The sequence below is a fragment of the Somniosus microcephalus genome, chromosome 13 (assembly GCF_052327205.1).
Source record: "Somniosus microcephalus isolate GS21.2 chromosome 13, FLI_Smic_1.0, whole genome shotgun sequence".
Taxonomy (NCBI): domain Eukaryota; kingdom Metazoa; phylum Chordata; class Chondrichthyes; order Squaliformes; family Somniosidae; genus Somniosus; species Somniosus microcephalus.
Window position 1 is genome coordinate 12385658 of NC_140999.1, and position 14252 is coordinate 12399909.

General features: G+C 47.6%; 1 protein-coding gene across 1 annotated transcript; it reads left to right on the top strand.

The window, feature by feature from the left end:
• The first annotated feature begins 246 nt into the window (after positions 1 to 246).
• Positions 247 to 10387, top strand: LOC147108062 (WAP, Kazal, immunoglobulin, Kunitz and NTR domain-containing protein 1-like). Its single transcript, XM_086006020.1, has 2 exons — positions 247 to 501; positions 7554 to 10387. Exons 1-2 carry the CDS (start codon positions 247 to 249, stop codon positions 9042 to 9044), a joined length of 1746 nt encoding a protein of 581 aa, XP_085862146.1. The 3' UTR covers positions 9045 to 10387.
• The last annotated feature ends 3865 nt before the right edge of the window (positions 10388 to 14252 follow it).

The window sequence follows — 14252 nt, forward strand, 5'->3', positions numbered from 1 at the left end:
TGTTTCTGCTTTTACTGACTAGGTTGGGCTAAAAAGTCTGGGTCAAAAAGTTTAACACTGTCACTTCCACTTTATACCATTTCAATGGACACTACTCGGGTTACAGTCCTTTATGCCTCATTACCCAATGAACAGCCTTTTTTAACTGCCTGATTGCTGACTTTCCACTCACTTGGTAAACTTTTTTTTTTAAAGTTAGAACAAAAAGTTTGGGCAACTTTTTTTTTCCCGCTGCTGGGCATAAACATGCTGGGGTTTGTGCGTGGGTGCGTTTGTGCCTTGATGTGCAGCAGGAGCGGATCGGGATCGATGTTCGTGAGGAAGCCCAGGATTGTCAGAATTCAGTCCAGGACACTGGCGATCGTGCTGGGGTTGTTGCCTTTGTTGAGTCTGACTCGGGGCACCAAGCTCTCCCACCCCAGCGCCTGCCCAAACCAGCTCAACCCCGGCCTGTGGGTGGACGCGCAGAGCACCTGCGAGAGGGAGTGCAACGCCGATGAGGTAGAACGTGCAAGCGCTGTAAATAGACATCTTTAATGTCCCAGCAAGTTACTGCCATCGAAGCGGTGCAGCATAAGGCTTGTAGGGCTGCGGGATCCTTTTCTGAAGTGGTCATTTTCAGCGTCAATTAGCCGTTACTGCCCGAGCTTGGCTTTCTTTAAATGTTTAAAAATTGTCATTTTATTAATTTGGACTCAGTTTGAATAAGGACCACTTGCGTTTTCTTTGTCGAAACGGAAGAGGTTTTTTTTAAAAATCTGACCTGCCAGACATTAGATAGCGCTCTTCAATAAGAAAGCGTAGATCTTTATGCATTCTAAACCATTTACCGATTATGATGTGGAGATGCCGGTGTTGGACTGGGGTGGACAAATGTAAGAAGTCACACAACACCAGGTTATAGTCCAACAGTTTTATTTGAAATCACAAATAAAGCTGTTGGATTATAGCCTGGTGTTGTGTGACTTCTTACATTTACCGATTAGACCGACGTGTACCGGTAGCAATGCCCAGTGTGAGACAGGTTCGGGTCTGTGGAATTTCTAGCTGCTCTGTAATATTAGAACTTGTGCTTTCTGACAATTGTTACCAGTCTGGTGTTGAGAATATGGGACAAGCCACAGAAAAGAGAGAACCTGAATTTCTATAGCGCCTTTCACGACGACCCAAAGCGCTTTACAGCCAATGAAGTACTTTTGAAGTGTAATCACCGTTGCAATGTAGGAAACGTGGCAGCCAATTTACCCACAGCAAGCTCCCACCAACAGCGCCATGTCCAGATAATCTGTTTTTAGCGGTGTTGGTTAAGGGATAAAATATCGGGCCAGAACATTCAGGGAGAACTCGCTGCCCTTCTTTGAAATAGTGGCCACGGGATCTTTCACGTTTACCCGAGAGAGCAGACGCGGCCTCGGTTTAATGTCTCATCTGAAAGACGGCACCTCCGACAGTGCAGCGCTCCCTCAGCACTGCACTGGGAGCGTCAGCCTGGATTTTTGTGCTCAAGTCTCTGTGGTGTGTCTCTGGAGTGGGGACTATGAACCCCTCAACCTTCTGACTCAGAAGGCGAGAGCGCTGCCCACTGAGCCACGGCTGCCTGGCCACAGGGATCCACTCTTCTCCGGTGAAAGGGTGCAGTGATACTGCATAAACCCAGTTAGATATACAGACTGAAAAATGCTGGGGATGAACGGCAGATTGGTCAGCTTCCAGAAAGAGAAAAAGCACAAGTTTCGGGAGTGCGCCCCTCATCAGAACTGAAGACAGCCTGAGACCCTTGCGCGTTTACAGTGATGCAGACCGGAGTTAGACTGCCAGCTTCATATCGCTCTTCAGTCTGATTATGCTCTTGTGAAGCGCCTTGGGATGTTTTGCGTTATAGGTGCTATATAAATGCAGGATGTTGTTGCTGTTGTGTGTCATGCGTACCAAATTCGTAAATGCATCGGGGGGGGGGGGGGTGATCCTCACCTTCACTACCTGGGTGTTAATCTCCCCCCCATTAATCTGTCCACGTGCGCTGATAACAGGCGGCGCAGAGAGATTCCATATCCCATATTCTTTAATCATGTAGAAATAACAGCTTGATTAACTCGGTACTGAGAGAGTTAGAATCATAGAATCAGACAGCCATTTGGCCCATCATGCCTGTGCCGGCCCTTTGAAAGAGATGTCCAACTAGTCGCAGTCCCCCTGCTCTTTCCCCATAGTAAATAGGATCAGGCTTAGCGGTGATGTGCCCCCACCCTCCACCCAGTCAAATATCCTGCCTAACTTACAGCCTGTCCAGACTCTCATGTGAAGATCAACCACTTGGTTGAGGTACCTGAGGCTGTAAATGTCTGTTAAACTTTACCCCAGGAAGAATCAGCACCTTCAGGGGAATCATACAGCACAGGAGGAGGCCATTGTGCCTGTGCCGGCTCTTTGAAAGAGCTCTCCAATTAATCCCACACTCGCCTGCTCTTTGCCCACAGCCCTGCAAATTTCTCCTTTTCAAGTATATATCCAATTCCCTTCTGAAAGCTACTATTGAATCTGCTCCCGCTACCCTTTCAGGCAGCGCCTTCCAGATCATTGGGCATGTGTCTGATTCGCAGCCCACTTGAATTTTAATGGATGAAATTGATCAGCAATTAACATTGTGTAAATTCTGTTGGGCCTTGCTGTGTACAAATATGCTGCCACATTTACCTGCAAAACAATGGCATCGACACTTAAAAAGTGATTCATTTAGGATGTCGGAGGCCTGACAGGCGATATATAAATACGAGTTCTTTCATCACTGCTATCAAGTTTAAAGAAATGTATGTTTCTTTTAAAATTGTCGAATCAGTTTTCTCATGTTCCTCATGCGCTATCTCATCTTGGGGCACTGATCCCTCAGCCCCAGTCACTCGTCGGTTCATTACTGTTCTGTCTGAACCAGTCAGGGACTGTTAGCAGATTAATTAAACACGGGAGCATCATGACCAAGTTTGACCCTGTCCACTCCCAACACCTTCTCATGTACGCTATCTAAAAGAACACAAGAAATACGAGCAGGAGTCGGCCATTTGGACCTTCGAGCCTGCACCACCATTCAATAAGATCATGGCTGATCCTCTACCTCAACTCCACCTTCCCGCACTATCCCCATATCCCTTGATTCCCTTCGTTCCCAAAAATTTATCGACCTCTGTCTTGATAAAACTCAATGGCTGAGCATCCACAGCTCTCTGGGGTAGAGAATTCCAAAGATTCACCACCCTTTGAGTGAAGAAATTTCTCCTCATCTCAGTCCTAAATGGCCGACCCCTTATTCTGTGACTGTGACCCCGTGTTCTAGATTCCCCAGCCAGGGGAAACATTTTCCCAGCATTAACCCTGTCAAGCCCCTTAAGAATTTTATATGTTTCAATTAGATCATCTCTTATTCTTCTAAACTCTAAGGAATATAGGCCTAGTCTACTCAATCTCTCCTCATAGGGCAATCCCCTCATCTCAGGAACCAGTCTAGTGAACCTTCGCTGCACTCCCTCTAAGGCAAGTATGTCTTTCCTTAGGTAAGGAGACCAGAACTGTACACAGTACTCCAGGTGTGGCCTCACCAATGCCCTGTATAATTGTAGTAAGACTTCTTTACTCTTATACTCTAATCCCTTTGTATCAAAAGCTAACATACCATTTGCTTTCCTAATTGTTTGCTGTTCCTGCATGTTAACTTTCAGTGATTCGTGTACAAGGACACCCAGGTCCCTCTGAGTGCAAACATTTCCCAGTCTCTCACCATTCAACAAATATTCTGCTTTTTTGTTTTTCCTACCAAAGTGGATAACTTCACTCTTCCCCACATTGTATTCCATTTGCCATGTTCTTGCCCACTCAGTCAACCTGTCTATATCTCTCTGGGACTAGGGACAGGGTCACTGGTTGAGGCTTGTGAAACTAAGCAGAGCCAGGCCTGGTTAGTACCTGGAGGGGTGACCATCAGGGAAGACCAGGTGCAGGTGGTCATGGAAGGAGCCCCAGGAGGGGTGGCTGGTGAGCAGGCCCGGGCGTTGGGCTGAAGATTGTCAGACAGGAGGAATGGTGGAAATGGAATGGCGGCGCGCACAGACGCAGCGGCTTTGCTTCTCCCAGGACGGTGCTATTTACATTTAATGTTAATGTTATTTGTACTGGACTCATGGGAGCTTGCAAGATCACATTTCATTGTTCATGTACTTGTACTTGTGCATTGTACAATGACAATAAAGTTGAATTATTATTATTATTTGTGTCCTCCTCACAGCTTACTTTCCCACCTAACTTTGTATCATCAGCAAACTTGGATACGTTACACTCAAATGATGAGAGGAACCTTTGCTGATTGAGGTAGACTAATACCAGGGCTTAGAGGATTACATTATCAGGACAGGTTGCATAAACTTGGCTCCCGGTTAAGCAGCGCCTCGATTTAAAAATTCTTATCCTTGTTTTCAAATCCCTCCATGGCCTCGCCCCTTCCTATCTCTGTAATCTCCTCCAGCCCCACAATCTCCCAAGATATCTGCGCTCCTCTAATTCTGCCCTCTTGAGCATCCCTGATTATAATTGCTCCACCTTTGGTGGCCGTGCCTTCTGCTGCCTAGGCCCTAAGCTCTGGCATTCCCTCCCTAAACCTCTCCGCCTCGCTATCTCTCTTTCCTCCTTTAAGACACTTCTTAAACCTACCTCTTTGACCAAGCTTTTGGTCACCTGCCCTAATTTCTCCTCATGTGGCTCGGTGTCAAATTAAATTTAATAACACTCCTGTGAAGGGCCTGCTACGTTAAAGGCGCTATATAAATTCAAGTTGTTGTTGTATTCCCTTGAGTATAGAAGATTGAGGGGTGAGCTGATCGAGGTGTTTAAAATGTTGAAAGGATTCGATTGGGTAGATTCAGGGAAATGATTTCCTCTGGTGGGGGAATCAAGAAGGGGGACATAATCTTAAAACTGGAACTAGGCCATTTAGGAGAGGAATCAGGAAGCACTTTTTCACACAAAGGCTAGTAGAAATCTGGAATTCTCTTCAAGAGGCTGTGGATGCTGGGACAACTGGAACTTGCACGACTGAGATTGATAGATTTCGTTGGGTAAGGTTATTAAGGGACTAAGGCGGAAAAATGGAGTTGATCACTAATAGAATGGCGGAGCAGGCTCGAGGGGCTGAATGGCCTCCTCCTGTTCCTATCTTCCAATTTCTTTCCCCCCCCCTTCCTTAACCAACCTATACTGAAGCCTCCCAACTAGTGCACTGACTGAGGACCTAACCTATGACCTTCCTGCCCTCGGTGGCTCAAGGGGCAATGACTTACTGCACCCAGCCAATGAGGAAACAGGATTTCAATAATGTTCAGACGATAAAACTATTGTAGATATATTCAAACAGTGTGTGGTATTTTGTTTCGTTTTGAACCAGTGTAATTGCAGGAAATTCACGTGCATGGCTCTTTAGCCTGGGGGGGGGGGGGGGCGGAGCCATTATAACGAGCTGAGATGCATTCGGGCGCAGGGACCGATAGACGGCATAAAAGAGCGAGGAAATTTGGGCGTAAAGCAATTATTTTCGTAATACATTTGCACCCGAGTTTCCTCGGTCTTTTACTCCGTGTATTATGCCCCATTTACACGTGTCTCTGGGCTTAAATACACAGGAAATTCCACCCCCTTGTGGTTTAAATGATATTAACAACATCTATGAAACGACAGTAGATATTTAAACAGCGCGAGGTGCTTTTGTTTTGTTCTGTGTACGGATTTCAGTAAATCTATGAAGTGCCTCATGATAAAGCAATATTAGGAATCTATCAGAGGTCGGTAAGCAGCCCGTTCCCAGTGTACAGTTTTGGTCATCCTCCACCATTTCCGCCACCTCCAAAGTGATCCCACCACCAAACGCATCTTCCCCTCCCCTCCCCTTTCAGCATTCCATAGGGACCGCTCCCTCCGAAACACCCTAGTCCACACCTCTATCACCCCCAGCACCCCTTCCCCTTCGCCCGGCACCTTCCTGTGCAAGCGCAGGAGATGTAACACCTTCCCTTATACCTCCCCCCTTCCCACTATCCAGGGCCCCAAACACCCCTTCCAGGTGAAACAGCGATTTACTTGTACTTCTTGCAATCTAGTATACTGTATTCGCTGCTCACGATGCAGTCTCCTCTACACTGGGGAGACCAAACGTAGATTGGGTGATCGCTTTGCGGAACACCTCCGTTCAGTCCGTAAGGGTGACCCCGAGCTTCCGGTCGCCTGTCATTTTAATTCACCGCCCCATTCCCACTCGGACCTCACCATCCTCGGCCTCTTGCATTGTTCTACGGAAGCTCAACGTAAACTCGAGGAACAGCACCTCATCTTCCGATTAGGCACTTTGCAGCCTTCCGGACTCAATATCGAGTTCAACAATTTCAGATCATAACCTCGGCCCCTATTACATTTTTACTTATATTTTTTATCCACACCTTTGTTTTGGTTTCCCCCCCCCCCCCTTCTTTTTTTTCTCTCTCCCACATGGCAGCTGTCTCCCATTCTGCCAGCGCATTTCACACCTAATCTAGAGCCGTCTTTTGTCTCCACTAGTCCTATCACCATCTCGTCTCGTTTTGAATACCTCTTAATGTCTCTTCTCTTTTGTTCTCTCCCAGCCTGGCCTCTTAATCTGTTTCATTTCCTGTGCCTCTTTAGCCTTGACAAAGGGTTTTCACCTGAAACGTTGACTCTAATTTCTCTCCACGGATGTTGCCTGGCCTGCTGAGTTTTTCCAGCATTTTCTGTTGTTATTACAGTTTTGGTCTCCTTACCTAAGGAAGGATATACTTGCTTTAGAGGGAGTGCAATGAAGGTTCACCAGACTGATTCCTGGGATATGGGGATTGCTAAAGAGGAGAGATTAAGTCTATATTCCCTAGAATTTAGAAGAATGAGAGGTGATCTCATTAAAAAATATAAAATTCTTACAGGGCAGATGCTGGGAGGATGTTTCCCCTGGCTGGAGAGTCTAGAACCAGGGGTCACAGTCTTAGAATAAGAAGTCGGCCATCTAGGACTGAGATGAGGAGAAATTTCTTCACTCAGAGGGTGGTGAATCTTTGGAATGCTCTACCCCAGAGGGCTGTGAATGCTCAGTCGTCGAGTATATTCATGGCTGAGATCGATAGATTTTTGGATATTAAGGGAATCAAGGGATATGGGGATAGTGCGAGAAGGTGGAGTTGAGGTCGATGATCAGCCATTATCTTATTGACTGGCAAAGAAGGCTCGAAGGGCCGAATGACGTACTCATTGACGTAAGAAAACTACTAGGCACTCGGTCTGAGTATTAAGGCTTTAATCAACCGTTTTTCAACATGGAGATCTAGTTGTGTCCTTCACTAGTTCCTGTTAAAGAATGTCCTGCACAAGCTGGGCCCATGCCCAAGTATTTATACTCTCCCTGGACAGCGCCACCAGCAGGCCGCCCAGTATTATTACTTAAGTCATGTCACTCATGATCCTATTTCTTATGTTCCCGTTGAAGTAACTGTTGTGTCCATTGCTGATTTCAGGATTGTCAGAACTTTGAGAAGTGCTGCACCAACGTGTGCGGCTTGAAGAGCTGTGTGGCAGCAAGGTTTGCAGATGGCAGCTTAGCGTCCTTGGACCTTTCCAAAGAGGCGACATGTGAGAGGATCGTGTGCACGCAGCAAGGCTCGGAGTGCGATATCTGGAACGGCCAGCCGGTCTGCAAGTGCAAGGACAGGTGTGAGAAGGAGCCCAATTTCACCTGTGCCTCGGATGGCTTGACCTACTACAACAAATGTTACATGGACGCAGAGGCCTGCATCAGAGGCATCAGCTTGACTGTGGTGACCTGCAGGTACCACATCACCTGGCCCAACACCAGCCCCCAGCCTTTGGAGACCACTGCGAACCCACTGTCGACAACCTCGCTGGAAGACTCCATCCCTCCAGCTCTCTACACCAACCCGTTCCACCAGTCTGTCTATATTGGCGGCACGGTGAGCTTTCACTGCGACGTCAGCGGGCGTCCCAGGCCGGACATCACGTGGGAGAAGCAGAGCGACTACCGCGAAAGTATCATCATGAGGCCTGACCAAATGTACGCCAATGTGGTGGTCACCAATATCGGTCAGCTGGTTATTTACAACACCCAGCAGGCGGACGCGGGGATCTACACGTGCACCGCAAGGAATGCCGCCGGGCTTCTGAGAGCAGACTTCCCGTTGTCCGTCATCAAGCGCGAACATTCTGGAGAGAGCCCGCCCAGCAAAACCCGGCCGTTACCATCTGGGGAGTGCTTTAAAGATCCGGACAAGAGGGAATGTGGTCGCCAACACGTGAGGTGGTTCTACGACCACAAGAAGGGCACGTGCTCAACGTTCATGTTTGGAGGCTGCGACGGGAGCAAGAACCAGTTTGAAACGTATGAAGAGTGCAGGTTGGCTTGCATCAACGAGACGGTCAATATCTGCACCTTTCCTGCTGTGCAGGGTCCTTGCAAGATGTGGGAGGCGAGGTGGGCTTACAACTCCCTGATGAAGCAGTGCCATGCCTTTGTTTACGGTGGCTGCGAGGGGAACAAGAATAATTTTGAGAGCAAGGAGGTGTGCGAGGAAACCTGCCCTTTCCCTAAAAACCAACAGTGCAAGGCGTGCAAACCTCGCCACAAGATAGTTCCCAGCTTCTGCAGGAGTGACTACGCTATTGTGGGACGGGTGACCGAGATCGTCGAGGAACAAGACTCTGGAGTTGCCAAGTTTACACTGGACGAGGTGCTGAAGGATGAGAAAATGGGGCTCAAGTTTTTTGACTTCAAACATTTGGAGGTGATAATGATCAACATGGACTGGGACTGCCCGTGTCCAAACATAACCCTGGCAGACGGACCCCTCCTTATAATGGGCGATGTCCATGATGGAATGGCAGTGCTGGATGCCGAGAGCTACGTGCGGACTGTTAGTGACAAACGCGTTAAAAAAATGTACGAGATTATTGAGAAAAAGACCTGCGAACTCTTGCACCGCTTCCAGGATTGAGCTGAGTGACCCACAGATAATTCGATCACGAGAGTTCCGGATACTTTTACTTTTAGATTTGAATGGGCGAGAGTTGGGCATTTCCTGGGAACTCTTATTTCTGAGGATTTCTTGGCACTGTGTCCCAGTAAATGTACAAACAGTTCAAGCCACGTCTGCAATGCTGGTTTTACAGTAGCTGTATAACATTGTGATTTTTTTTAAAAACTGGTATGTCTCTGCTTAACTGATGTACGTAATTTTAAGTTGCCTGACCTCTATTATACATCAAAGCACAGAATATATAAAAGACAGACAAGGAGAGATTGTCATTTGCAGAGAAGCTCAGAGAGTGAGAGGACCAAGATATGAAATTTACAGAAGAGCTTAGTCATAATTGTTTGCCCATCATTTTTTTTTTATCCATTCAGTTTCCTTCCTTCCTTCCTTCTCCTGAAACGCTAAGTCTCACTGGGCTACATTTCTATAGGCACCAGCAGCCAATCCAGTACCTCATCTCAATGGCCCTTCTTCAAGCCATTCGACCACGTAGGGCGTCGCAGTTGAATCTGATATCTGTCCTCGCCTGATGACCATGTGCACTCTCCAGTAAACAGTGACCAGGAGTGAGCGCCCTGACTGATCTTTGTGTAGCTCCCTAGCCCTGGGCCGCGGAAGAAAATTGCCGCATCCCAACCGACAGCCCAGCTAAGATCAAATTAACTGAGTGCGGAGACCGTACCTGACCCCCCTTTCCTCGTGTGTACTGCTGAGTACTACAACAGGCAGTGCACTCACCAACTGAGCCAGGTCTTGTCCAGTACGTTAGCCACTAGCCACAATTGGGGAATCCAGATGTGCGTTTCTGATTGGTAAATACGAAACGAATTGGATGTGGGATCTTAATACTCAGATCCACACGGCCTGTGCGTGTGAACTTTAACCTTTTTGTGGGTTTTGTTGGTTAAATGGCGAGATGCAGCGCAGAGTGTGCGAGTGCTTTACTTCCTTGGCTGCTCTATGGTGGCAGATGTTTGTGATTATACACATGTGCAGTACATGCCCCTGGATCGTGTGAGTGGGTGCAAGGCGTTTTCGACTGACGTTAGTGCAGGTGGCTACAACGGTGTCGCCATAGCCACACCTGTGGCTGGTCGGCATTTTCCGTTGGATAACACCGCACCAAACCATTGAGAGAGGCCACTGATTAACATTTATCTGTCCGCAGTCAAGCTATCATAACTGTCCCTTTGCAATACACCGGGCAAACTCAATGCCTGCCAGCAAAGGTGTTCCTGTGTGTGTGCAGTTAGAATTATTATAGGGAAAAACTATATTCCCACCAACCAATAAATCTATTTTAATCTCTGTAAAAGTATTGCTCCATTTGTCAGCTGAGAGGATGAGACAACTGCGTGGGCGGGGGGCGGGGGAATGCTACTTTGAAAAAGACTTGCATTTATATAGCGCCTTACATGACCACTGGACGTTCCAAAGTGCTTCACTGCCAATGAAGTACTTTTTGAAATGCTGTCACTCTTGCAATGCAGGAAACGGAGCAGCCAGTTTGCGCACAGCAAGCTCCCACAAACAGCAATGTGATGATGTCCAGATCATCTGTTTTAGTGATATTGGTTGAGGGATGAATATTGGCCCCAGGACACCGGGGAGAACTCCCCTGCTCTTCTTCAAAATAGTGCCATGGGAGCTTTTACGTCCACCTGTGAGAGCAGACGAGGCCTTGGTTTAACGTCTCATCCGAAAGACGGCACCTCCGACAGTGCAGCACTCCCTCAGCACTGCACTGGGAGTGTCAGCCTAGCTTTATGTGCTCAAGTCCCTGGAGTGGGACTTTGAACCCACAACCTTCGGACTCAGAGAGAGTGCTTCCACTGAGCCATGAAATGTTCTCCGCTTAAAAGTTGTTTTGAAGATTCGAGCTTGTAAAATATTTGTACACCTGCTTCATCGAATTCTTGTATGAGGTAGCATGTTGGATTCTCGGTTGAGTGACACTCTCAGTCAGACAGGTAGCATTTAAAGACTTTCTCCAAGATCATAATGAGCATAACTTCTGCCCCTATCAGTTTTTTTCTCTCTCTCATGGCAGCCGTCGATCATTCTGCCGTTTACACTTCATCTAGAGCCATCTTTTGTTTCTTAACTTGTCCCATTACCATCTCCTTTTGCCTCGCACCCTCATCCCTTTTGTCTTTTAATCTCTCCTGCCTTCCACCCTATCACAGACCTTCCCCTTTTGTTCTTTCCTCCCCTCCCCCCTCTCCCTGCCCCTACACTTGCTTAAAAACCTGCTCCATCTCTAACTTTTTCCCATTCTGACGAAGGGTCATTGACCTGAAACGTTAACTCTGTTTCTCTCTCTATAGATGCTGCCTGACCTGCTGAGTGTTCCCAGCATTTTCTGTTTTTATTTCATAATGAGCATTGTTGGATATTAGCCAAGGCCTGCCTTAGTGATTACAACTTAGTTTTAGGAAACTATAATCTGAGCCAACAAGGATATGAGGAGTGAGCAGGAGAGGACGATGGGTTTGATGGGTGGTGGGGGGGACACTGGGTGTACAGACTTGATGGGCCGAATGGCCTGTTTCAATACTGTTCAGACTTGGCTTGGTTTTGTAATCTTGGATATTATTTAGACTTGATCCTCACACCTACCTACAGGTTTTTCCAGTCATGTCGTTGACACAGCCCTTTCTATCCAGTGACTCTCACCACTGCAAGAGTTAGCCTGGCTCTTGCACTAATGGTCAGGATATATGTAAAAGCTTCTAAGCTCTCTCTTTCTCTGTTGCAATCTTTCTTGCCTCCCTCTATACTAACATATCTGACCTTTCCTCTCCTATCTATCTGAAGCTCCGACCTACCCTTGTCCTCCACGCTCTTCCTCCTCATTGTATTGAAATCAAAACCCATCCATTCTAATTCTTTCCCAGAACCTCAAAACTGTGGAACTCCCCCCTCAGTCTTTCCTTCCTCCTACAGGCTGTTAAAACTCAAGTTGGCACCGTCTCTTCTGTCTGTGTGTCTTTAATGAAACTCAGATTATATTTACGAATGTTCTTTTTTTTTGGTTAGGTTTCTTGTCTTGTCAGCTGTGGCTCAGTGGGCAGCACCCTCTCTCGCCTCTGAGTCAGAAGGTTGTGGGTTCTAAGTCCCACTCCAGAGAACTTGAGCACAAAAAGCTAGGCTGACACTCCCAGTGCAGTGCTGAGGGAGTGCTGCACTGTCGGAGGTGCCGTCTTTCGCATGAGATGTTAAACCGAGGCCCCATCTGCTCTCTCAGGTGGACATAAAAGATCCCACAGCAGTATTTCGAAGAAGAGCAGGGGAGTTCCCCCCGGTGTCCTGGTCAATATTTATTCCTCAAACAACATAACGAAAACAGATTATCTGGTCATTATCACATTGCTGTTTGTGGGAGCTTGCTGTGTGCAAATTAGCTGCTGCGTTTCCCACATTACAACAGTGACTGCACTTCAATAAAGCACTTCATTGGCTGTAAAGCGCTTTGCGACGTTTGGTGGTTGTGAAAGGCGCTCTAAAAATGCAAGTCTTTCTTTTAGTTTCTGATTTATCTTGGCTTTCCTTTCATTCTTTTCAACCTTGCTATCACCCTGTCACAGAAATTTACATGTGCCAAATGATCTGGCTTGGCATATTCAGATTTGGCCTTTGAAGTACGATTCGCAGGAATAAACTGCATTATGTTCAGAATCTTAAAATACTTATATCTGTAGCCTGACTGCAACACTGTCACGTATCAATACGGAACGTTCCCTGCAGCTGAACACATCTTGAATCAAATGGTCTTTGATGTTCCTGAAAAGAAAATCAGAAGTTTTATTCTACCTGCTGTAATTTATTCATCTATTCCATGCTTTACATCTGATATGTGATATGGTGTAATTATCCATTCCATATTTTGTATCTGACACTTGCTGTTATTATTCCATTTCATATTTTTTTGACACTTGCTACAGTGTAATGATCCACTCCATGTTTTTCATCAGACACTTGGTGCAGTGTAATAATGCAATATATTGATCCATTCTATGTTTTGTCTATGACACTCCAATCCTGGCCTCTTGAGCATCCCCGATTATAATCGCTCCACCATTGGCGGCCGTACCTTCAGCTGCAGAGGCCCGAAACTCTGGAATTCCCTCCCTTAACTTCTCCGCCTCTCTACCTCCTTCAAGACACTTCTTAAAATCGACCTCTTTGACCAAGCTTTTGGTTACCTGTTCTAATATCTCCTTATGTGGCTCGGTGTCAAATTTTGTTTTATAATCGCTCCTGAGAAGCGCCTTGGGATGTTTCACTACGTTAAAGGTGCTGTATAAATGCAAGTTGTTGTTGTTGGAAGTTTATTGATCCAGTCCATGTTTTGTATGTGACACTAGCAGAGACTGATCAAGGACTCCAATGATATTTCGGAGATGGCAAAAAAAAAACAGGAATGTCTGTCTAACAGATCAGAGGTCAGTAGTGCAGGAGTACCAGCTGGAACCAGTAGGGCCACATTGGCTCCTTATCCCTCAACACATCCATTTCAAAATCCTCGTCCTCGCCTACAAGTCCCTCCACGACCCGCCCCCCCAGTCTTGCCTCTGTGATCGCCGCCCTTCTACCCTGTCCTGGGCCTCCCGTGCCCCCTTCCACCCTGTCTTCAGTCTCCCCTGCACCCTTCTACCCTGTCCTGGGCTTCCCCTGCCCCCTTCTACCCTGTCCTGGGCCTCCCCTGCCCCCTTCCACCCTGTCTTCAGTCTCCCCTGCACACTTCTACCCTGTCCTGAGTCTCCCTATGCACCCTTCCACCCTGTCCTGAGACTCCCCTGCCCCCTTCTACCGTCCTGAGTCTCCCCTGCCCCCTTCTACCCTGTCCTCAGTCTCCCCTGCCCCCTTCTACCCTGTCCTGAGACTCCCCTGCCCCCTTCCACCCTGTCCTGAGTCTCCCCTGCACCCTTCTACCCTGTCCTGGGCTTCCCCTGCCCCCTTCTACCCTGTCCTGGGCCTCCCCTGCCCCCTTCTACCCTGTCCTGAGTCTCCCCTGCCCCCTTCTACCCTGTCCTGAGTCTCCCCTGCCCCCTTCCACCCTGTCCTCAGTCTCCCCTGCCCCCTTCCACCCTGTCCTCAGTCTCCCCTGCACCCTTCTACCCTGTCCCGGGCCTCCCCTGCCCCCTTCCACCCTGTCCTGGGCCTCCC